The sequence below is a fragment of the Physeter macrocephalus genome, chromosome 4 (assembly GCF_002837175.3).
Source record: "Physeter macrocephalus isolate SW-GA chromosome 4, ASM283717v5, whole genome shotgun sequence".
Taxonomy (NCBI): Eukaryota; Metazoa; Chordata; class Mammalia; order Artiodactyla; family Physeteridae; genus Physeter; species Physeter macrocephalus.
Genome location: NC_041217.1, coordinates 82,511,870 through 82,535,312, shown reverse-complemented (window position 1 = coordinate 82,535,312; position 23,443 = coordinate 82,511,870). Strand labels below are relative to the sequence as shown.

Here is a 23,443-nt window from a genome sequence, read left to right as displayed (position 1 = left end):
ACCCTCCCAACACCTCCATGTGTCTACCAACCTGGAAGCTCTCTGAACCTTATTGTTTAGGGGTTTTATGGAGGTTTTATTACATGGCATGATTTGTTAAATCATCGGCCATTGGTGATTAACTCAGTCTTTAGCCCATCTCCCCTCCTAGGAGTTCAGGGGGTGGGGTGAAAGGTTCCAAACTTCTAATCATGCCTTGGTCTTCCTGGCAACCAGCCACCATCCTGAAGCTATCATCCTGAAGCACCCCCTACCACCAGTTATTTCATTAGCATAAACTCAGGTAAGTTGAAAAGAACTCCTTATGAATAATAAAAAACTCTCCTATCAATATCACTGGGGACAAAGACCAAATATTACACCAAAAGATGCCTCCTGTCAACCCTGTCACTCAGGAAATTACAAGGGTTTTTGAAGTTGTGTTTCAGGAACCAAGGACAAAGACCAAATATATATATATATATTTTTTTGTATCACACTGCCAATCATGTTTTTAAAAAAATTATTGTACCCATTTATTGTACATTCTGGCTACCAGTGAATGAGAGTTCTGATTGCTGTGCATCCTTGTCACCACATGGTATTTTTCATCTTTTTGATTTTAGCTATTCTGGTGGTGTGGTGACCTTACTTTTTATTCCAAATGAAGTTTTATTTTGCAGTTAATTTTAGATCTATAGAAAAGTTAAAAAGGTAATACAGAGACTCCCTTTATATTCCTCACTCAGTTTTCACCATTGTTAACGTCTTACATTACCATGTACATTTGTCAAAACTAAGAATCATTCATTGATACATTACTATTAACTAGACTTCAGACTTGATTTGGATTTCACAGTTTTTCCGTTAATGTCCTCTTTCTCTTCCAGGATCCAACTCAGGGTACCATACTGTATTTGTCATGTCTTCATCATAATTTTTTTTTTAAACCCCACATTTGTTTATTTATTTATTTTGGCTGTGTTGGTCTTCGTTTCTGTGCGAGAGCTTTCTCTAGTTGTGGCAAGCGGGGGCCACTCTTCATTGCGGTGCACGGGCCTCTCCCTTTCGTAGCCTCTCTTACTGCGGAGCACAGGCTCCAGACACGCAGGCTCAGTAGTTGTGGCTCAAGGGCCTAGTTGCTCCGCGGCATATGGGATCTTCCCAGACCAGGACTCGAACCCGTGTCCCCTGCACTAGCAGGCAAATTCTCAACCACTGTGCCACCAGGGAAGCCCCCATCATAATTTTTAATGTAGACGTTTACAGCTATAAACTTCTCTCTAAGCACTGATTTCACTGTATCCTGTAAGTCTGTTGTATTTTCCTTTTCATTCTCTCAAAGTACTTTCTAATTTCCCTTGTGATTTATTTTTTGACCCATTGGTTATTTAGGAATGCATTGTATTTCCAAATTTGTGATTTTGCTAAGTATCCATCTAGCTGGTTTATAGTGTTGTTCAAGTATTATTTTTCCTTGCTGATCTTATGTCTGGTTGTTCTTTTCATTATTGAAAGTGGGGGTATGGAAGTCTCCTACTATTACTGTTGAATTATCTAATTTTCCCAGTTTTTGGTTCATGTGTTGGGGGCTATATTGTTAGCTGCTTGTATACTTAATACCAATTATCTTTTCTTGATGGATTGACTCTTTTACCTTTATAAAGTGTTCCTTTTGTCACTAGTAATCTTTTTTTAAAGTATATTTTATCTGATATTAGCTCTTTTTGTTTACTATTTGCATGGTATATCTTTTATCACCCTTTTACTGCCAACCTATTCATGTTATGGAATCTAAATTGTGTCTTTTGTGGACATGATATAGTTGGATCATGCTTTTTTCCATCATTCATTCTGACAATCTCTGCATTTTGATTGGAATGTTTAATTGACTTACATTTAATGTAATTACTAATTATGTAGAACTTAGGTCCACCTTTTTGTTCTTTGTTTTCTATATGTCTTACGTCTTTTTATTCCTGTATCTTTCCATTACTGTCTTTATTTTGTGTTAAATAGGTATTACCTAGTATACCACTTTAATCCTTTTGGTTTTTACTATACTTTTGGAATAATTTTCTTAGTGATTAGCTGAAAAGTACAGTTAACACCTTAACTTAAATTTAGTTTGAATTAATATCAGTGTAATTTCAATGGTATATAAAAATTTTGCCCCAATATATCTTTGTTCCCTCTTTCTCTTTTGTGCTATCATTGTCACGTAAGTCACATATTTATATATTTTAAGCCCATCGATACAGTTTTATTGCTTTATATATCTGTGTCTAAAAGCAGATAGGAAAAACAGAGTTACAAACAAAAATATGTTTATACTATCTTTTATAATTACCTATGCAGTGTCCTTTTCTGGTGCTCTTTATTTCTTCATATGAATTTGAGTCTTGTGTTCTTTCATTTCAGCCTGAAAGACTGCCTTTAGTATTTCTTGTGGGGAAGGTCTGCTTGTGACAAATTCTCTCAATTTTTGTTTATCTAGAAATATCTTAATTTCTCCTTCATTTTTGAAGGACAGTTTTGCTGGATATAGAATTATATGGTAACGGTTCCTTTTAGCATTTGGATATGTCAATCTTTTATGGACTCCCTGGTTTCTGATGAGAAATCAGTGGTTAATATTATTGAAGATAGCTTGTATATGGTGAGTTGCTTGTCTCTTGCTACTTTCAAGTTTCTCTTTGTTTTTTGACATTTTGGTTATGATGTGTCTAAGTGTGGATCTCTTTGATTTTATCTTCCTTGGAGCTTGTTGAGCCTCTTGGATGTACAGATTAATGTTTACATCAAATTTGGGAGGTTTTCAGTCATTATTTTTTCAGACATTATTTCTGCCCTTTCTCTCTCTGCTCTCATTCTTTTTTTATTTTTATATTTATTTTTGGGGGGCTGTGCCATGTGGCTTGCAGGATCTTAGTTCCCCAACCAGGGAATGAACCCAGGCCACTTGCACTGGAAGCATAGAGTCCTAACCATTGGACCTCCAGGGAATTCCCTCCGCTCTCGTACCCATTATGTGTATGTTGGTATGGTTGATGGTGTCCCACAAGTCTCTGAGGCTCTTTTCATTTTTCTTTTTTCTTCTTTCTGTTACTCAGATTGGATAATATCAGTTGAACTATCTTCAGGTTCATGGATTCTTTCCTCTACCTGCTCAAATCTGAGGTTGAGCCTCTTTAGTGATTTTTTTCATTTCAGTTATTGTACTTTTCAACTCCAGAATTTCTATTTGGTTCTTTTAAAAATAATTTCTATCCATCTATTGATGTTTCATTTGGTTTGACATTGTCTTTATACTTTCCTTTAGTTCTTTGGACATGGTTTTTCTTATCTCTTACTATAATATGACTATAAGATTAATATGTTCACTTTGAACATGTTTAAAATAGTTTGTTTAAAGTCTTTGTCTAGGTAGTCCAATAACTAGGTTTCCTTAGGGATAGTTTCTGTTGGTTGCTTCCTCACACATGTATGGACAATTATTTCTTATTTGCACAGCTTATAATTTTCTCTTGAAATCTGAACACTAAAAATAATGTAAGTGACAAACCTGGAAATCAGATTCTCCCTTCTCAAGGTTTGTTATTTCTGCTTGTCATAGTTTTTACTGTTTGTTTAGTGATTTTTCTAAATTAATTCTGTAAAGTTTGTATTCTTTGAGTGCCACTAAAGCTCTACTAGTTAGCTTAATGTTCAGCTAACGTTTTAATAGATATTTCCTTAAATACCTGGATCAATAAATCTCACAATTTTTGCCAAAGGACTATAAGTTAGTGTTAGGGCATGCTTTCAACACTCAGCCAGACAGTAGAAAACTGTGCCTTAGCCTTCAGTTTCTGCTTTTGCAGACCCTCAAGAGCTTAGGGCCTTCTCGTGTCTTTCCTGTGCTTACTCACAGCCCTGTCTGTGAGCATGGCTTTCTGTATTTCCAGGAATATATCAGAGTTTTTCAAAGCCCCTATGGACATCTTATTTCCTAGCTGTCCTTTTAAGGTTTTTGGTTAGTCTGTCATTCACCCAACTGTTAATCATTGCCTCAGGGAGCTGCAAAGTTAAAACACTTGTCTTTAATTGTTTTTGACAAATATTATTCCCTGCCCTACGCACATCAAGGAGAAAGATTTTTTTTTTTAACTGAGTGAGCTCTGAGTTGTGTCAAATACCGACAGTCCTGTAAATGAAATCATCCAGAGAACCACTAGGCAGGTCAAGTAATGACAGCTCTTTGGGAGTAAAACTTTGAAAGAACTTCCAGTTCTGTTTTGCTGTGTCCATGGCTGCCAGGCTGGACCAGGAATGTGGGCTGTTACTTTTTAAGGGTACTGTAGAGCTAGAGAGCAGGGGATGAGATGAGGAAAAGTTAAGAAACTGCTAATTTTGCTCTTCTTACAGAAGTTCAGCCATTAACAACAACAACAAAAAACTCTCCAGGTTGTTGCAAGCTTTTTGTTAATTTCCACAGTTCTAAACAAGCTGATTCTGACCACCTTTACCAGCATTTTTGTTGCTTTGTGGAAGAGAATATTTTTGGAGCTCCTTATTCTGCCATTTTTGCTGATAGCAGTGCCCTTTTTAAAGATACTTTATAAAAATTATAAAACTTACATATTACAGGGTAATTTGGAATACTCAACATTGACTAATGGAATTACTTTGTCAACAAAACATAAGCAAACTTTTTGTCGAATAAATCAGTAAGTATTTTTATGGAGTGAGAAAAGCTTTCAGGTCTTGGGTCTTAATCATTGTTAAAAAAATTAAAGTCTCAAGATTGTTGACTGCTGAAGCTGGAGTGCCTCTTTTCTCTCTCTTTCTCTCTCTCTGCCCCTCCCTCTCTTTCTCCCTCTCTCTCCCCCATGATTTTTTTCAAAAACTTCTGAATTAAATTCTTATCCAAAAGTTCTACCTCATATACATGCCAATAATAATGGAGAGTTATTATTGATTGCTAAAACCTCAACTTTGCCTTTATTAGTAATATATGTTTTATTTGATGGGATAATGTATTGTTTTTCTTTTTGAATAGGCATATACTGTGAAGACACCAACGAAATTAAAAATTCAGCAAAGAGAATACAAGAATGTACCCATTGAAGAAAGTAGTAAAAAGAGAAAAATGGTCTTTGAGTTTGATGTTAATTCGGATAGTTCAGAAACTACTGATCTTTTGGTAAAATTATTACAAATAATCAACATTTATTATTTGTTTACATTATTATATTTCTATGTTATTTCTTGATGTGTATGTATAATATATATGCATAGTATCTATTATTGCAATACTGAAAAAAAGTAGAACTCTACTATAACACAGAACCCTCTACTTTTGCAGCATTTTAAAGAAATTAGGGTTAAAAAAACTCCCTAAACTTCAGAAAACATGACATTTTGAAATACTTGATATAACATAGTTGTCATATGAGAGGACTAACCTTGTTTTCCAGAAGAGTGTTATTTCTTTTCCCTTTTTTTTTTTAAAGAAAGGCTAGGTGAATATCCTTAATCTTGCTGCAGCCAAATTTGTTATTCAAGACCCCTCTTGATTTTGCATATTATACATGTTCTTTTATTTTATACCACTTATTGGTTGAAATCTATATCAAGGTATTGGTTGAAAACTATAGCATTTCTATGATTCTTAATGGGTTAATGTGTTAAAGATAACATGTTTAAGGAGGATAGTTTCCCTAGCAGTTTGTATCACCAATTACTCCCTACTATGAGTATATTAACACATATCAGTATTTTCTAAAGGCATAATAATGATTTACTGAGAATAATTAAACTTATACTCATTTAATTTAAAACCAGATAAACCTTATTACACGAAATGGAGCAATTTACCAAAGATTCTTAATTACAAAATTCCAGTTAGAGTCATTTGTTTCATTATTCCAACTCATAGATATGAGATCCTTCAAGCTTTTATACTGCTTTGGGATCCTCTACTTTCATTTGTTCTGGAATAATGAGTAGCTGAAGTCTTAAAATTGTAATTATTGAAGTTAACTTATAGAAAATCCCTACTCTAGTATCTCTTTGTTTTGTAGATAATGATTAGCATTTTAATGATTAAACTGTGAACCAGGCACTATTGTAAAGACTTTACACAGATTACTTCAGTTATTTCTTGAAACAATCTCATGCTTTAGAAGTAGAGACAGGGTTGTTATTCTCATTTTACAGATGAGGAAACTGAGTCACACTGTTACTTTGCCTAAGGTCACAGAACTAGTGAGGCATGGAGCCGAAATTTGAACACCAACAGTCTAGCTCCATAGCCTATGTATGTCATTGTACATAATAACTGCCAGTTCAAAGTGAAGTCCAGATATTACAAGAATGTAATGAGAATGATTAGAAAGAGCATGAGCTATGGAATCAGATATTCCAGGGCTAGAATTCATACTGTTTTTCTAGTAGTGTGAATTTAGGCTAGTTTCTTAGCTTATCTGAGATTCGGAATGACTCATGATTTCATTTCATTTTTAAAAGGAGCATCACAACTTTGTAACACAATAAACATACTACAGTATTTTATTTATTTTTATTTTATTTATTACAGTTTAAACTAGTCTAAAGACATTTCATAGTGGGCTTTATTTGTTACAATTATCACTTGAAGTTAGTTATTTTTGTAATTTTCTTAGCTGTTGCATTTAAATTTTGGTGAACATTCAAATTATTATAAAAAGTAAGATTTAAAAATGTATTGTCTAGAATGACCTTAGAGAAGATAGTGGAGTAGGAAGTGCCAGGAACCCATTTCTCCACCTAGACAACAATGGTACTGGCAGAAACTGTCTGAAGTAATTTATTTTGAAACTCTAAAGACTATTTGAATGCTTGCAACTGCCAGAGGGAAACTTGGCTGGTAAGTTATGGTTAATTTTGGTCAATTTCAGCCTTAAAAGTGGTAATGGCTACCTATCACCCAACCCATAACCATGTGGTAGGGCCATGCTCATGTCTTGCTGGAACCAGGGTGAACAATAAGGACCTTGTCCTCCGAAGATCAAGGTTCAGTGTTCTGACTGCTGATTCTGATCACTGAGGTACAGGTACAGAGTCTGGCTGCCATTGTTTCAAACCTCACTGGCTGAAGTGTCTTCCAGAAGATTTTTCTTCCAGAAGAACAAACTGCACTTTTATCTCTCTCTTTTTTTCCCTCTTTGGAGAACCAGATGTTCAAGCATTAGAACATTCAAAATCAATCACATTTACAGGGCATTTAGAAAGCCATTCCCAGGGAAAGACACAGGTTCAGAAAAAAAACCAAGAAGATCTCAAATTTTCACCACAGGCTTATCCAATGCACAGAGACACTTTTAATAGTAAAACAAAAAGCAAAACAAATCTAAATAAATAAACAGCAAACCCTGGGGAAGGGGAAGAATCTGATTTGCAGATGTATCAAATTATAAGATTAAAGTGGCTAGTTTTCAACAACAACAAAATCACAAGGCATATGAAGAAAAGGAAAGTATAGCCTATCAAAGGAACAAAACAAATCAACAGAAAATGTCCATGAGGAAGCTCAGATATTGGACTTACTAGACAAAGACTTTAAAAACAACCATCTTAAAGATGTTCAAAGAGCTAAAGGAAGACATAGACAAAAACAGAAAAATGTATGAATAAAATGAGAATAGCAATAAAGAGATAGAAATTATAAAAGGAACCAAGAAGAAATCTTGGAATTGACAGTACAGTAATTGAAATGAAAAGTGTATTAGAAGGATTCAAAAGCAGATATAAGTAAGCAGAAGAAAGAATTGGTAAACTTGAAGATAGGACAATAAACTACTGAGTATAAGCACAGAAAAAAAAGGAATGAAGAAAAGTGAACAGAGCCTCAGAAACCTGTGGGACACCATCAAAAAATCAGTATATGAATTGTGGGAGTCCCAGAAAGAGAAGAGAGAAAGGGGAAGAAAGAATGTTTGAAGAAATGGCTGAAAACTTTTCAGATTTTGATGAAGTAAATGAATCTACAAATCCAAGAAGCTCAATGTATTCTAAGTGGATAGATTCAAATAGACTCACATCAAAACACATTATAATCAAACTGTTGAAAGACAGAGAGAATCTTTTTTTTTAATACATAATATATTTGTTCCCCTGTGCTATACAGTAGGTCCTTGTTGGTTATCCTTTATAAATACAGCAGTATGTACATGTCAATAGGAGACTCCCTAACTATCCCTTCCCTCCGTCCTTCCCCACCTGGTAAACATAAGTTCATTCAAAAGACAGAGAGAATCTTGAAAGCAGCAAGAGAGAATCAACTCATCATATATGTTACCCTCAATAAGATTATCAGCTGATTTCTCATTAGAAACCTTGGAAGCCAGAAGTCAGTAGGTTTACATATTCAAAGTGCTGAAAGAAAAACATTTTCAGCTAAGCATTTGCTATCTGGCAAAACTGTCCTTCAAAAATGAAGTGAAATTAAGACATTCCCAGATAAACAAAAGCTGAGGGAGTTGTCACTAGACCTTCTCTTCAAGAAATGCTGAAGGGAGTTGTTCAGGTTGAAATGAAAGTATGCTAGACGAAGAAATAAAAGATCTCTGATAAAGTTAAATACATTGGAAATTATAAAAGCTGAAATGATTGTAATTTTGGTTTCTAACTTCACTTTTTATTCTCTACATAATTTAAAAGACAAATGCTTAATTAATCTATGTTGTTAGACACACAATATATAAAGATGTAATTTTTGACATCAGTAACAGAAGGAGAATGGAGCTGTATAAGAGCAGTTTGTGTAGGCTATTGAAGTGAAGTTGGTATAAATTCAAATTAGGTTACTATAATGTTTGGTCATTAAATGTAATCCCCATGGTAACCACAAAAATTATCTATAGAATACACACAAAAGGAAATGGGAAGGGAATCAAAACATTTTACTACCAAAAAAGTCACCTAAACACAAAAGAAGAGAGTAATGGAGGAAATGAGTGACCAAAAACAAACCAAAAAAACACCTATAAAGCATATAGAAAATGAATATCAAAAAAGGCAAAAGTGGGCTTCCCTGGTGGCGCAGTGGTTGAGAGTCTGCCTGCCGTTGCAGGGGACACGGGTTCGTGCCCCGGTCCGGGAAGATCCCACATGCCGCGGAGTGGCTGGGCCCATGGGCCATGGCCGCTGAGCCTGTGCGTCCGGAGCCTGTGCTCCGCAACGGGAGAGGCCACAACAGTGAGAGGCCCGCGTACCGCAAAAAAAAAAAAGGCAAAAGTTAGTCTCTCCTTATCAGTAGTTACTTAAATGTAAACAGATTATACACTCCAGTAAACAAAAAGAGACTCATGTTAGCTTTAAATTGGTTAAATGTGAAAGGATGGAAAAAGATATGCAAATAGTAACGAAAAAGGATGTGGGATGGCTATACTAATATCTGACAAAATAGACTTTAAATCAAAAAGTACAAGAAACCAATAAGGACATTGTATATTAATAAAAGATTCAATACAGCAGGAAGTTATGAGAGTTTTAATCATTTACACATCTAATAACAAACCCTTAAAATATATGAAGTAAAGCTTTATAGAATTAAAGAGAGAGATAGACCATTACCCATTAATAGTTGGATACTTCAATACCTCACTTTCAAAAACAGTTAAAACAGCTAGACATAAGATAAGTAAGGAAATAGAGGACTGGAACAACACAAACCAAATAGATTTAATAGCTATGTATAGAACACTCAATCCAACAAATCCTTCTCAAGTGCACATGGATATTCTCCAGGATAGACCACATAGGTCCCAAAACAAGTCTCATTAGATTTAAAAAGATAGGCATCATATAAGTATCTTCTCTGAATACAAAGAGATGAAGTTAGAAATCAATAAGAGAAGGAAAATTAGAAAATTCACAAACTTGTGGAAATTAACACACTTCTAACCAACCAATGGGTCAGAGAAGAAATCACAAGGGAAATTTGACTTAGAGGTGTATGAAAATGAAAAACACAATACACCAAAACTTATGTAAGACAGAAAAAACAGTGCTCTAAGGGAAATGTAATAGCTGTAAATTCCTACATTGAAAAAGAAAGAAATCAATAACCTAACTTTATGTCTTTAAGGAACTAGAAAAAGAAGATAAAACTAAACCCAAAGCTGACAGAGGAAGGAAGTAATAAGGTTAGAGTGAAGATAAACAAATTAGAGAAAAGGAAACAACAGAAAATCAATGAAGCCAAAATTTTGTTTCTTTGAAAAGATCAGTTAAATTGACAAACTTTTAGCTAGACTGACAAAGCAAATACCTAAAGTCAAATATAATTGGAGATGTTATTACCAACATTTTAGAGATAGAGAATACTGTGAATAATTATATGCCAACAAATTAGATAACCTAGAAGAAATACACAAATAGAAAAACTACTTGAAATACACAAATTACCTAAATCTGCTCAAGAAGAAACAGAAAACCTCATCAGAGCTGAGTTAGTAATCCAAAACTCCCAACAAAGAAAAGTCCTCGACCAGATAGCTTTATCGATGGAGTCTACCAAATATTTAAAGACTTAACACCAGTCCTTCTCAAAGTCTTCCAAAAAATTGAAGGGAGAACACTTTGTAACTCATTCAATAAGGCCAGCATTACCTTGATACCAAAGCCAGATGAAGACATCACAAGAAAGGAAAATTGTAGACCATTATTCTTTCTGAATGTAGATGCAAAAATCCTCAACAAAATATTAGCAAATCAAATCCAACAGCACAGTAAGAGGATCATTTACCATGACCAATGAGATTTATCCAAGAAATGCCAGAGTTGTTCAATATAAGAAAATCAATATAATACACCACATTAATAGAATGAAGGAAAAAAAATCCAAATGATCATCTCAATTGACATGATAAAAACTCATAAAGCTAGGACAGAGGGAAAATTCCTCAACATGATAAAGGGTATGAATGAAAACCAAAGCTAACATCTTACTCAATGGTGAAAGACTGAAAGCTTTCCCCCTAAGATTAAGAATAAGACAAGGATGCCCACTTTCACCAATGTTAGTCAGCATTGTACTGGAAGTTCTAGCCATGGCTTTTAACTATTAGACAAATACAAAAAACAAAGAAAGAAAAATAAAAGGCATGCAAATGTAAAAAAGAGGTAAAACTGCCTCTCATTTGCAGGTGACATGATCATATCTATACATGGAAAATCACAAAGCCTAAACAAGAAATCTTCTAGACCTAATAGATAAATTCAGCAATGTTGAAGGGTATAAGATCAACATATGAAAATCAGTTATGTTTCTATACACCAACAATGAATAATCCAAAAAGGAAATTAAGAAAACAATTTTATTTACTATACCATTAAAAAGAATTAAATACTTAAGAACAAATCTAGCCAAGAAAGTAAAATACTCGTACACTGAAAATTACAAAACATTGCTGAAAGACTTAAAAATAAAGAAAAAAAAATTCTGTGTTCATGGATAGGAAGACTTAACATTGTTAAGATGTCAATACTACCAAAAGCAGTGTACATATTTAACATGTTCCCTATCAAATATCCAACAGCTTTATTGGCAGAAATGGAAAATTCGATACATTTATACAGATTTGCAAGGGGCCCCAGATAGCTAAAGCAATCTTGAAAAAGAAAGACAACATTGGAGGACTCACAGTTCCTGACTTTGAAACTTATTACAAAGCTAGTAATTGAAATAGTATAGTACCAGCATAAAGACAAATATATACACCAATGTAATAAAAAACAGAGCCCAGAAATAAATCTTCACATATATAATCAGTTGAGTTTTGACAAGAGTGCCAAGATCATTCAATGGGGAAAGGACAGTTTTTTCAACAAATGGTACTAGGAAAACTGGATATCCACATGCAAGAGAATGAAGTTGGACTCTTACCTTACACCATATACAAAAATTGACTCAGAATGAATCAAAGACCTAATCGTAAGGACTAAAACTGTGAAACTCTTAGGAGAACATTGGGAAAATCTTCATGACATTGAATGGCAAGGACTTCATGGATATGATGACACCAAAGCACAGGCAAAAAAGGGAAAAAAATAGGTAAATTGGACTTCATCAAAATTAAGAACTTAAATGCATCAAAGGACTCTATTAAGAAAGTGAAAAGACAGGTTAAAGACTGGGAGAAAATATTTGCAAATCATATATCTGACAAGAGATTAATATCCAGAATACATAAGGAACCTCTCATAACTCAATGACAAAAAAGCCAGTTGAAAAATGGGCAAAGGACTTGATCAGACATTTCTCCAAAGGAGATATACAAGTGCCCAATAAGCACATAAAAGATGAATGCTACAGTTATAAGGACAGACAAGTTTTTGTTGTTTTAAATTAGGTTAATTTATTCTTTTTATATAGGCAGCCATTAATGAACATTCAGTTACCATGCACTAAGCAAAATTTTAATGATAGTTTACAATACGATTTTTAAAATAATTTTTCTAAGTTGGTCAGTTGGTGCATACTGATTTGAGTGTATCTGAAAAGTCAGCTCTTTGTGACTAAGTGAATTCTGCTGAAATCTTAGAATTCATGAAAATGGCTGAGTATTTTCATCCATGAAGGTTCTGAAATTTGTGTTAAGTGTGACTTTAATGAGCAGGAAAAGATAATGTGAACTGATTGCTTAGCTGACTAAATTTATGTAGCATATTCATTAAGGAAATGGATTCTGGAGGCAGCCTACCTGGATTTGAATCCTGGCTCCACCTCTTACTAGCTGTGTAGTCTTGGGCAAGTTACTTAATATTTGTGTGTCTCAGTTCTTCACCTTTAAAATGGGGATAATAATAGTATTTGTGTGTCATAAAAATGTTGTGAGGATTAAAACTAATTAAAATATGCAAAGTGCTTAAAGTAGTGCCTGACATAAAGAAAATACTGAATAACTGTTAGCTATTATTATTTGGGAAAATATTCATAAATTGATAATTGACAACATTTATAATTTTTATAGGATTATGAATGCTTATTATAAGGCCTAAGTGTATTTAAATAAGTAGGTTGGGGAGAAGGGTGGGGAAAGTGATAGTATGAAGACATTGAAACTGAAATAGAAATGAGTAGAAAAACACTATTCATTCACATCTTGTATTCCACATAAGCTTTTAGATATATAGTTAATAGAATCAAAATCTAGGTCCTTGTTTGACAGATTGAGGATTTATTTTGTCATTGTCTTCTTTCTTCAGTCTTTTAAAATTTTTTTTCCTCTTCTTTTCCTTTCCCCTCTCTCCTCTTTTATTCTCCCTCCTTGTACTCTTCCATCTCCTTCTCATATGTGGGATGTTGATTTTATATTTCTCTTTAAGAGCATGGTTTCAGAGGAAGAGACATTGGAAAAACTATACAAGAAGAATAATCCACCAATTCCTCAACTTTGTGTCAGAACACCAAAAAAGGTAGTTTTAAAATTTTATTTCAGAAAGCAAATTTCAAAAGCTGGATTTAATTCTTTGGTTTTTTTTTTAGTTAAACATATTATGATTTTATTTATTTTCTATTCAGACTCCTTCATCTCTAACAACCCCTCGATCTACGCGGAAGCTTGGAGCTATGAGGAAAATGCAGGAGGACCGTTGGGCTGTAATTGCTAAAATGGATAGGAAACAAAAACTAAAGGAAGCAGAAAAGCTGTTTGTTTAATTTCAGAAAATCAGTGTGATTAAGGAGCCTATATAACAGCAAATTTATAGTTAATTTTTTTATTCTTATTTTCTACAGAGCCATTTTCTGAAATTGAGACTTTTTTGATATTTTCATAAATAATTTGTTTCTTTATATTTTAATATTTTGGCCTAAATGGGAGATAACCACATGTTACTTAAAAACTTGTAATTCTATTCAGATAATTAGATGATTATATTTTGGTTTTACCTTTTCTTGTATTCATGAAAGCTCTTTTGGCTAAGTTTTCACACCTGTAAAGTTGTCCGTTGAACACTAGGAACACATTACTGAGATTTACTATTTATTCGTTACTATTAAAGTATTTTAGATGCAAATACTTCTCATTGATTCTGTGAGGTCATCTGAACAGTTAATCATTATAATTTTTTTTATAATTTTTTTAAAAATTTATTCAACTTTTTTTAAAAAGTCGTTAATATAATTTATTTATTTATTTATTTTTTTGCTGTGTTGGGTCTTTGTTTCTGTGTGAGGGCTTTCTCTAGTTGTGGCAAGTGGGGGCCACTCTTCATCGCGGTGTGCGGGCCTCTCACTATCGCGGCCTCTCTTGTTGCGGAGCACAGGCTCCAGACGCACAGGCTCAGTAGTTGCAGCTCATGGGCCTAGTTGCTCTGCAGCATGTGGGATCTTCCCAGACCAGGGCTCGAACACGTGTCCCCTGCACTAGCAGGCAGATTCTCAACAACTGCGCCACCAGGGAAGCCCCCTAATCATTATAATTTTGCTAATATTATTTATTTTTTAAATCTTCAGGGCATTTAAGTTTCACGGTTCTGAAGCAGCTTTGATTTATCTATTTATAAAATTGACAAATGGCTTTAAGTTGCAGGAAAAAAGGCTCCACTAGTATGACTACCTAAAATACTTCATTTATTCAACATTCATTCGGCAAATATTTATTGAATATCTGCTAAGAATTAAGCACAGTTCTAGATACTGGGGATATAAGAATGAATGAAACAAAAATAAGCCCTCTCTTCTTCTAGAGCTTACATTTTAATGGGGAAAATAGACAATAAATAAACTATATAAGCAAAACACATAGTATATTAGTTAATGATAATTGCTAAGGAGAAATAAAACAGGTAAGAATATTAGGGAGTATTGAAGAGGGTTGAAATTTTATGTAGAGTGGCCCTCAGCGCAATGACATTTGAAGATCTGATGAATAACTAGTAAGCCTGTGGCTATCTTGAGGAGAACATTCCTTATAAAAGGAACAAAAAGTATAAAGGCCCAGAGGTGGAGGTGTGCTTAGTGTATCTGGGAAACAGCAAGGAGGCCAGTGTGGGTAGAGGATAATGAGCAAAAGAAGAGTATAAGGAGAAAAGGCCTGGTATTTAACAGGATAGGGAGTTTGGGTGGGCAGATTTTGTAATGCTTACAGGCTACTATAAGAACTTTGGCTTTTACTCTGAATAAGATGTGAAATCAGATATTTCTGAGTAAAGAAAACTGTGATCTGACTCATGTTTTAAAATAAGGATCTTTCTGACTGCTATATTGAGAACAGATTTTGAAAAGAGGACAAAAGGTTAAAACAGAGGAAAACAGGTTATTTTAATAATACATATGAGAAATGGTAGTGGCTTGAACAAAGCTGAGAGCAGTAGAGGAGTAAAGAGGTCAACTTCTGGATCTATTTTTAAGATTAGATGTGGGATGTGCTAAAAAAAAAAAAGAGAGAAAAGACCAAGGATAATGTCAATATTTTTGGCCTGAGCAATGTAATTTTGGACATATTAGGTCTAAAATGTATATTAGACATCCAAACAGAGATGGTAAGTAGGCTTAGAGACAGATCCAGGATAGTGATATAAATTTGGGAGTCAACAGCATATTTAAAGCTATCAGAGTGGATGAGAACATGTACAATTATGAGAGTGACTGTACCTAGAGAAGAGAAGAGATCAGAGATGAGAAGGAACCATAAAAGGTTTAGCAAGGATAATACTGAAGTCTAGCAAGAAGGTATTTCAAAGAATAAGTGATAAATTGTGTTAAATACTGCTCAGAGATAAAATAGATTCATGTGTTATTAATGGGGAGGTCTTTGGTGATCTTAACAATGGCAGTTTCAGTGAAGTGGAGTTCGATTGGCGGGGTGGTTAAGGAAAGAATGGAAGGAAAAAAGTGGAGACAGCTATCTTCATTAAGAGCAAGAAAACTAAGAAGTTATACCTTAAAGGAAAGAAGATAAATGAGATAACTACTTGAAATGGAAGTGGGTCAAGAGAAGATTCTTTTTTAAAAGCTGTAAGAATTAATAGCAAGTTTAAATAATTAAGGAAAGATTCAGGATGATGGGAAATGATTATACCGAAGATAAAGAAGATTTTTTTTTTAAGTAGAACGTCCTATAATAAATAGGCAAGAGGAATGGAATCTGGTGGAAGATTAAAGTGCTGGGCCTTAGCTAGGAGAATAGGCAATTCTACCATAGTAACAAGGGAAAAGGAAACGTATATATCACAAGATGATGGTGGATGGGAGTTTGTAGAACTTTTGGTTTCATAGCTTCAATTTTCTTAAGTGAAGTGAGAATTAAGATCATCCACTGAGAATGAAGGTGGAGGGGAAAGTGTTGCAAGTTGTGAAGAGAAGAGTAGGTATGAAAGACTCATCTAATAAAGTAAGGGAGTGAATGAACTTTATAAAAACAACTGGCAAATGGATAAAAATAGTCTTAGAGTTGTCTATAACAATTTTGGTGTAGTTGAATTTTAATTTCCTTATGGTGGGGAAATGTGTTTGTAGGGAAGGCTACCCAAGAAAAAATGGAAATGCTATATAACATTATGGAAATTATGTTCCTCCTTCAATTTGTGTGCTGATAACTGTACTCTGAAAACTGGATATAGTCTTAGGATTTCTAGCTTTGGATCTAGAAACTTTAATTGGAACTTTATAATTAGTCTCCTGAGCAAGTATTTTCTTTGGAGGATTATTAGTCTTGATGACATGATATTTCACATTTGAAGCTACTATATATTTTCAAACATTTTAAAATAAAACAAGACTTGTGTATTAGTTAACACTAGCTTCTCTGGCTAATCATCAACTTCTCACTTAAATGCTACTATTTAGTAAGCATCATTTCTCCAGGTAGTGATTTAGGAACCCTGGCTCCTTCCAACTTCTAGCTCTGCCATCTTTAACAACTTGCTTCCAAGGTTGTTGCAAAAGGGGAAATACCGTGGAGGATCCATGTGGGAAGTTTTTAATGACCCAGGTCTGAAATAGATGTACATCACTTCCACCCACATTCTACTTTCTAGAACCAAATCATGTGGCCACACCTAATTTCAAGACAGACTGTGATCCATTTCTAGTTATGTCTCAGGAGATCAGGGAAGGGGGTCAGGTGAGCAACTAGCCAGTCTGTCACAATTAGTTTACACTCTTTAAATTTTCAAATATTGTTCTTCCTTGCTTTTAATTTTAAAAGATGAGTTAGGCTCTTAAGTTTTGAAAGATTGCTTCTTGCTGTTTTTGAGCATGCTGGGCATGCTTCTTTCTTGAAACTTTCCCCTCTCTCCAGTACTTCGGATTCCCCTTACACTGCTCTTTTTCTCCCCATGGCACATATAATCTTCTAACACACTATATACTTTACTTAGTATGTTTATTATTCATTGTCTTCACTCACTAGAATGTAAACTTCACAAAGAGGGATTTTTGTCTGCTTTGTTTATTGATGCATCCTGAGTACTTAGAACAATGCCTGGCCCATTGTAGGTACTCAGTATTTGTTGAATTGATTAAATAAAAATTTAATATATATTTAAGAAAAACTTACATATACCATACTGATGATTCTTATATTAAGTAAAACTTCAGAATCAAAATGTTTAATACATGATTTAAAAATAAGATCAGAAACTAATACAACATTGTAAAGCAACTATACTCCAATAAAAATTAATTTAAAAAAATAAAAATAAGATCAAATATTGGAAATTAGAAAAACATAAAATTTCCTAAAAGCATATTGTTATAGTAGCCTATATTTTTGTCTTCTGTTTTGAGATTTGGAAAGTCAGTTTTGACAACCAAATCCAGAATAAAACTTAAGACTAATGCTATTGTTTTTACTTTTAGGTACCACCTGAAAAACACCAGAGTAAGAAAAATAATTTATCATTCTAAATTTAGGGATCAGTACACTCATTTGTGGTAACCTCATCAGAAAAAAAACACAAAAAAAACTCATAAAAATAATTTTAACTAGCATTAATGAGCAATTGGAAAATTTATAATTTAATTATTATGAAAATTTTATAAGCTAATTACATAATGATTAATACCTTTTTAAAGCATATTAATTTAAACAGTGCAGTTTAGATATTATTATAAGAAGAAGCTTTTTGTCATAGCCCATTTTTAGGTTGGTAGGAAATACTTCCTGCCCTTTTGTCACTCTTTGAAGGAATGACAATATGATCCATGAGTTTAGGAAAATTGGGCATAGGGGACCCAGCCTTCTCTACTCTTTTCATCATGAAGCTTCTTGCAGGAGGCATGTGATCTGCTCCATGCTGTATGTTTTACAGAGCAGGCTTTGCCCTGCAGATGGAAAGGTCCTCCAATGAGGGGATAAATTCAGTAGAGTGTTATCAAATCCCAGTAATTTGATAAATAGGCTGGATACTTTGAGAAAAAAATAGCTTAGAATTTGGGGCTTCCCTGGTGGCACAGTGGTTAAGAATCCATCTGCCAATGCAGGGGACACGGGTTCGAGCCCTGGTCCGGGAAGATCCCACATGCCGCGGAGCAACTAAGCCTGTGCGCCACAACTCCTGAGCCTGCACTCTAGAGCCCGCGAGCCATAACTACTGAAGCCTGCGTGCCTAGAGCCCGTGCTCTGCAACAAGAGAAGCCACCACAACGAGAAGCCTGTGCACCGCAAAGAAGAGTAGCCCCCGCTCGCCACAACTAGAGAAAGCCTGCGCACAGCAACAAAGACCCAACAGAGCCAAAAATAAATAAAATAAGTTAATTTTTAAAAAAAGCTTTAAAAAATAGAGTGGAATTTAGGGGAGCTAAATAACATACTAATATTGAAACTCTGATGTGGCTTTGGTGGTCCTGTTCTGGACCATAGCCCCATAGGAATTTTCACTTGGTGAGTCATTATAGACTATGGTAGCTTTGCTTTTACATGAATTACTGTTTTTTAGAAATAGATTGCAGGTTCTGGATCTTAACTGAATGATTTGTAAGCTTTGTCTGAAGCAAAAATGAGTACTTCAGTGTGTCTACAGGCCATACGCTCCAGCAGAAGCATGGGCTGAGGGAGCCTCAGCCAAATTAGGGCTGTAAAAAGAGCATATGTTAGCCACACTAGACTGAGCAAGGGTGTGGGGCTCAGGGCTTATATTTTGGATATATTTTGATAGTGGAACCAAAAAGATGTGCTGACAGTACTGACAGATTGGCTGGAGGTAAGGATGAGGTGAAAGAAAGAAAATGTGTAAGGTTGGGTTTTCAAGTTCTGTTTTGGGCTATGTAATATTTGAGATGGCTTAGATATCTAAGTGGAGATGTTGAAAAGGTCATTGGACAAATGAATCTGGAGTTTTCCAGAAGGGTCAGTATTTGGTAATCATTGGCATAAACATGCCATTTAAAGCACAGGATTGAATGCACTGTCTTTACAGGTAGTGAGTGTGTAGTTACAGAAGGGAAAGGAGTTAGTACTGAGCCTTGGGATACTGAAACATTGTCAAGCAATAGAGAGGTTGCTGTAAAGACTAATAAGGGAGACAAGTGAAGTGTAAAGGATCATGGAAGCCTAGAGAACAAAGTGATTCAAGAAAGGAATATTCTGTATCATATCATTCTGAGTGGCAATACTTGAAAGAATAGAATAAATAGTTGGATTTGGGGGTATCAATATGATAAATGATACTCTCAATGACTTGCAGTCTAGTAGCAAATATAAATGTGTAAACAAATGAGTCACTTATAAGTAATTCAACAGTATACAAATATGAAATATACAGAGACATAAATGATAATTTCATGTCTTGACTTCAGAGAAGGCCTTCTGGAAGGGATGGATTTTAAACATAAATAGGAATTCTGCGGGTGTATAAGAAGGATAAGAGGAAATCAAAGCAGAAGAAATAGCAAAATAAAGGTTGAAATGAAGAGTAGTTAGTAGAACCATACCATGGTCTCTTCATATAGAATGTTGTATATTATGTTGCAAAGCTTGTACTTTTTTGGTATGGAAAATGGAATAGAGTTTAAGCAAGGAAAATAAGACTTTATTACTTAAAATATGGTATTTTAAAATTAAAACTTTACAAAAGGATATAAAGTGTATGGTTTCCCAACTTTATCATCCATCCTCTCACTTGAAAAAGACTTTTGTTTTAGAAAGATCATTAGATGTAAATCAGAACAGGTGAGGTTATTGAAAATATTAAAATAGTCCAGGTGAGAGATGAGAAAATTTCTTAGACTGATAGTTTAAGTTATAGACTTTTAGATTAGACCTAATACCTGTCCTAAGAAAAATATCCATAATTTTATCACTTTAGCAGTAATAAAATGTCTCCTACTTCATGTAATTGTAAATTAATGACGTCAAAGAGCAAGTTGCTTCAGTTGAGATAAAGGTTAGAAATAAATTATTCATAATTCAGGCAACCTGAATTCAGTATAACTCAGTATATTTAATAGTCCACAGGCTGTAGTAGTACATCAAGAACTTTAATCAGTAGCAGGTCAACTGTGGGTTAGAAATAGGAAATGACAAATAGAGACAGATAAGACTTATTTAAGTTATGAAATCACAGAGTTTAGAGCTGGGGGGAAGTGAAAAGTTCATTTAATTTCAACAGATCAGTGTTTTGAGGCCTATAAAAGCAATCAAAATTATGAGGAAAGGATTAAAAATGACTTAGTTTCTATATTCATATACATAACTTACATCAATGCATAAATATAATCATACAAATTCTTAGTGCCCTACTTTTTTCCTTTTGCTTTCTTTTTCACCCTCTCTCTTCCCCTGTCTACATATATCAGGGTCCCCCTCCACCAGATCCCCCTCTCCGAGGTAGTAACCCTTGGCAAGAACCCTATTTTTCTCTATGACAGATAGATATAGATATAATGTATTTAGTTATATTTTTACGTATGCATGCATACATACAGGGTTCTCTGATCATGGTTAGTTTACAAAAATGAGATAATATATACTTTTTGGATTCTTGCTTTACTCGTTCATTATCTCATGGAGATCTCTCTAAAACATGGTATACTTCCAATTCATTCTTTTAAATTGCTGTGTAACATTTTATGAATGTACCATAATTCAGCTATTTATCTACTAGAGTATGGTAGACTTTTATGATCAGCTGTATCCAGTTCTTCTCTCCTTCCAGGCACATGAGAAAATTATACTTCCCCTCTCACTTCAGTGAGGCTATATGATAAGTTCTGGCCAATCGATTTTAGGTAGAAGTGATGTATGTTAATTACTTCCATGCCAGAGTATTTGGTTAATAACATGAGATCCTCTGTTACACTCTTCCTCCTGCTGCAGCAATTTGTGATGTTACAAATGATGAAACCTCTGTCATCCTAGGTCTGTGAGTGAAAATTACATGGAATAAAGTACTCTCATTAAGCACATCATGGTCATGTAGTGTGAATAAGTAATAAGACTTTGTGGTGTTAAGCCCCTGTGAGTTTGGGGTTGTTTGTTATTGTTGGCATAATGTGCTCCATCTTAACTGATGTAATGGGATTTCTCTTTGTTTCCATTTTTATGCACTATGAGCAATGCTAATGTTAGTGCTTTTATTTCTATAGAATAAATTATTAACTTGGAATTCATGGGCCTGTGGAGATGTATATTTAAAATTTTAATAGACATTGCCAGACGTCTCTGGTGGCCCAGTGGTTTAAGACTCCATGCTTCCACTGCAGGGGCCACAGGTTCAATCCATGGTCGGGGAACTAATAAGATCCCACATTCTGCACAGTGTGGCCAAAAAACAAACAAACAAAAAAAACCTTAAAAACACCCAAAGTGATAAGCCTGTAGTGCAGATCCTCTAATTATTCTAATAATTTCCAAATTATTTTTAATTTAAAAATTATTGCTGTGTTATTTGCTTCGTGAGGCTGTCTGTAGTTAAAAGAAGCCCGTGTCTGAACTATGATTTGTCAAAGGAAAATGCATCAATTTTTAAAAATGATTTTCCCAGTAAATTGATAGTCATTGGATGACCTAGTCTCAATAGGTAGAAAATTCCTTTTTGTAAACAATATTGTTCATAGTGCCAAATCCTCTCTCAACGTACACTAAGTTAACAACTATTACCTTTAAAGTTTTCTAGCTCACATATTAACAAATTGAAGGATAAAAACCATATGATAATCTCAATAGATGCAGAAAAAGCTTTTGACAAATTTCAACACCCATTTATGATAAAAACTCTCTAGAAAGTGGGTATAGAGGGAACTTACCTCAACATAATAAAAGCCATATATGACAAACCCACAGCCAACATCATTCTCAATGGTGAATAACTGAAAACATTTCCTCTAAGATCAGGAACAAGACAAGGGTGCCCACTCTCACCACTATTATTCAACATAGTTTTGGAAGTTTTAGCCACTGCAGTCAGAGAAGAAAAGGAAATAAAAGGAATCCAAATTGGAAAAGAAGTAAAACTGTCACTGTTTGCAGATGACATGATACTATACATAGAAAATCCTAAAGATGCCACCAGAAAATTACTAGAGCTAAGCAATGAATTCAGTAAAGCAGCAGGATACAAAATTAATGCACAGAATTCTCTTGCATTCCTATACACTAACAATGAAAAATCAGAAAGAGAAATTAAGGAAACACTCCCATTTACCATTGCAACAAAAAGAATAAAATACCTAGGCATAAACCTACCTAAGGAGGCAAAAGACCTGTATGCAGAAAACTGTAGGACACTGATGAAAGAAATCAAAGACAATAAAAACAGATGGAGAGATATACTCTGTCCTTGGATTGGAAGAATCAACATTGTGGAAATGACTATACTACCCAAAGCAATTTACAGATTCAATGCAATCCTTATCAAATTACCAATGGCATTTTTCACAGAACTAGAACAAAAAATTGCACAATTTGTATGGAAACACAAAAGACCCCGAATAGCCAAACAATCTTGAGAAAGGAAAATGGAGCTGGAGGAATCAGGCTCCTGGATGTCAGACTATACTACAAACCTACAGTAATGAAGACAATACGGTACTGGCACAAAAACAGAAATATAGATCAATGGAACAAGAGAGAAAGTCCAGAGATAAACCCACGCACATATGGTCACCTTATCTTTGACAAAAGAGGAAAGACTATACAATGGAGAAAAGACAGCCTCCTCAATTAAGTGGTGCTGGGGAAACTGGACAGCTACATGTAAAAGAAAAATTATAACACTTCCTAACATCATACACAAAAATAAACTCAAAATGCATTAAAGACCTAAATGTAAGGCCAGATACTATAAAACTCTTAGAGGAAAACATAGGCAGAACACTCTTTGACATAAATCACAGCAAGATCTTTTTTTACCCACCTCGTAGAGTAATGGAAATAAAAACAAGAATAAACAAATGGGACCTAATGAAACTTAAAATCTTCTGCACAGCAAAGGAAACCATAAACAAGACAAAAAGACAACCCTCAGAATGGGAGAAAATAGTTGCAAATGA

The 23,443-nt window shown here is 34.4% G+C and overlaps 1 protein-coding gene across 2 annotated transcripts in view; it reads left to right on the top strand.

Moving 5' to 3' along the window:
* Window positions 1-13,684, top strand: part of SYCP1 (synaptonemal complex protein 1) — a 159,383-nt gene extending 145,699 nt beyond the window's left edge. For both annotated transcript variants that reach the window (XM_024119880.2, XM_024119879.2), the window contains 3 exons: window positions 5,021-5,164; window positions 13,333-13,422; window positions 13,529-13,684. In XM_024119880.2, coding sequence (XP_023975648.1) covers window positions 5,021-5,164; window positions 13,333-13,422; window positions 13,529-13,666 — 372 coding nt within the window. In that variant the 3' untranslated portion in view covers window positions 13,667-13,684. The remainder of the gene's footprint in view (window positions 1-5,020; window positions 5,165-13,332; window positions 13,423-13,528) is intronic.
* Window positions 13,685-23,443: the final 9,759 nt, after the last annotated feature.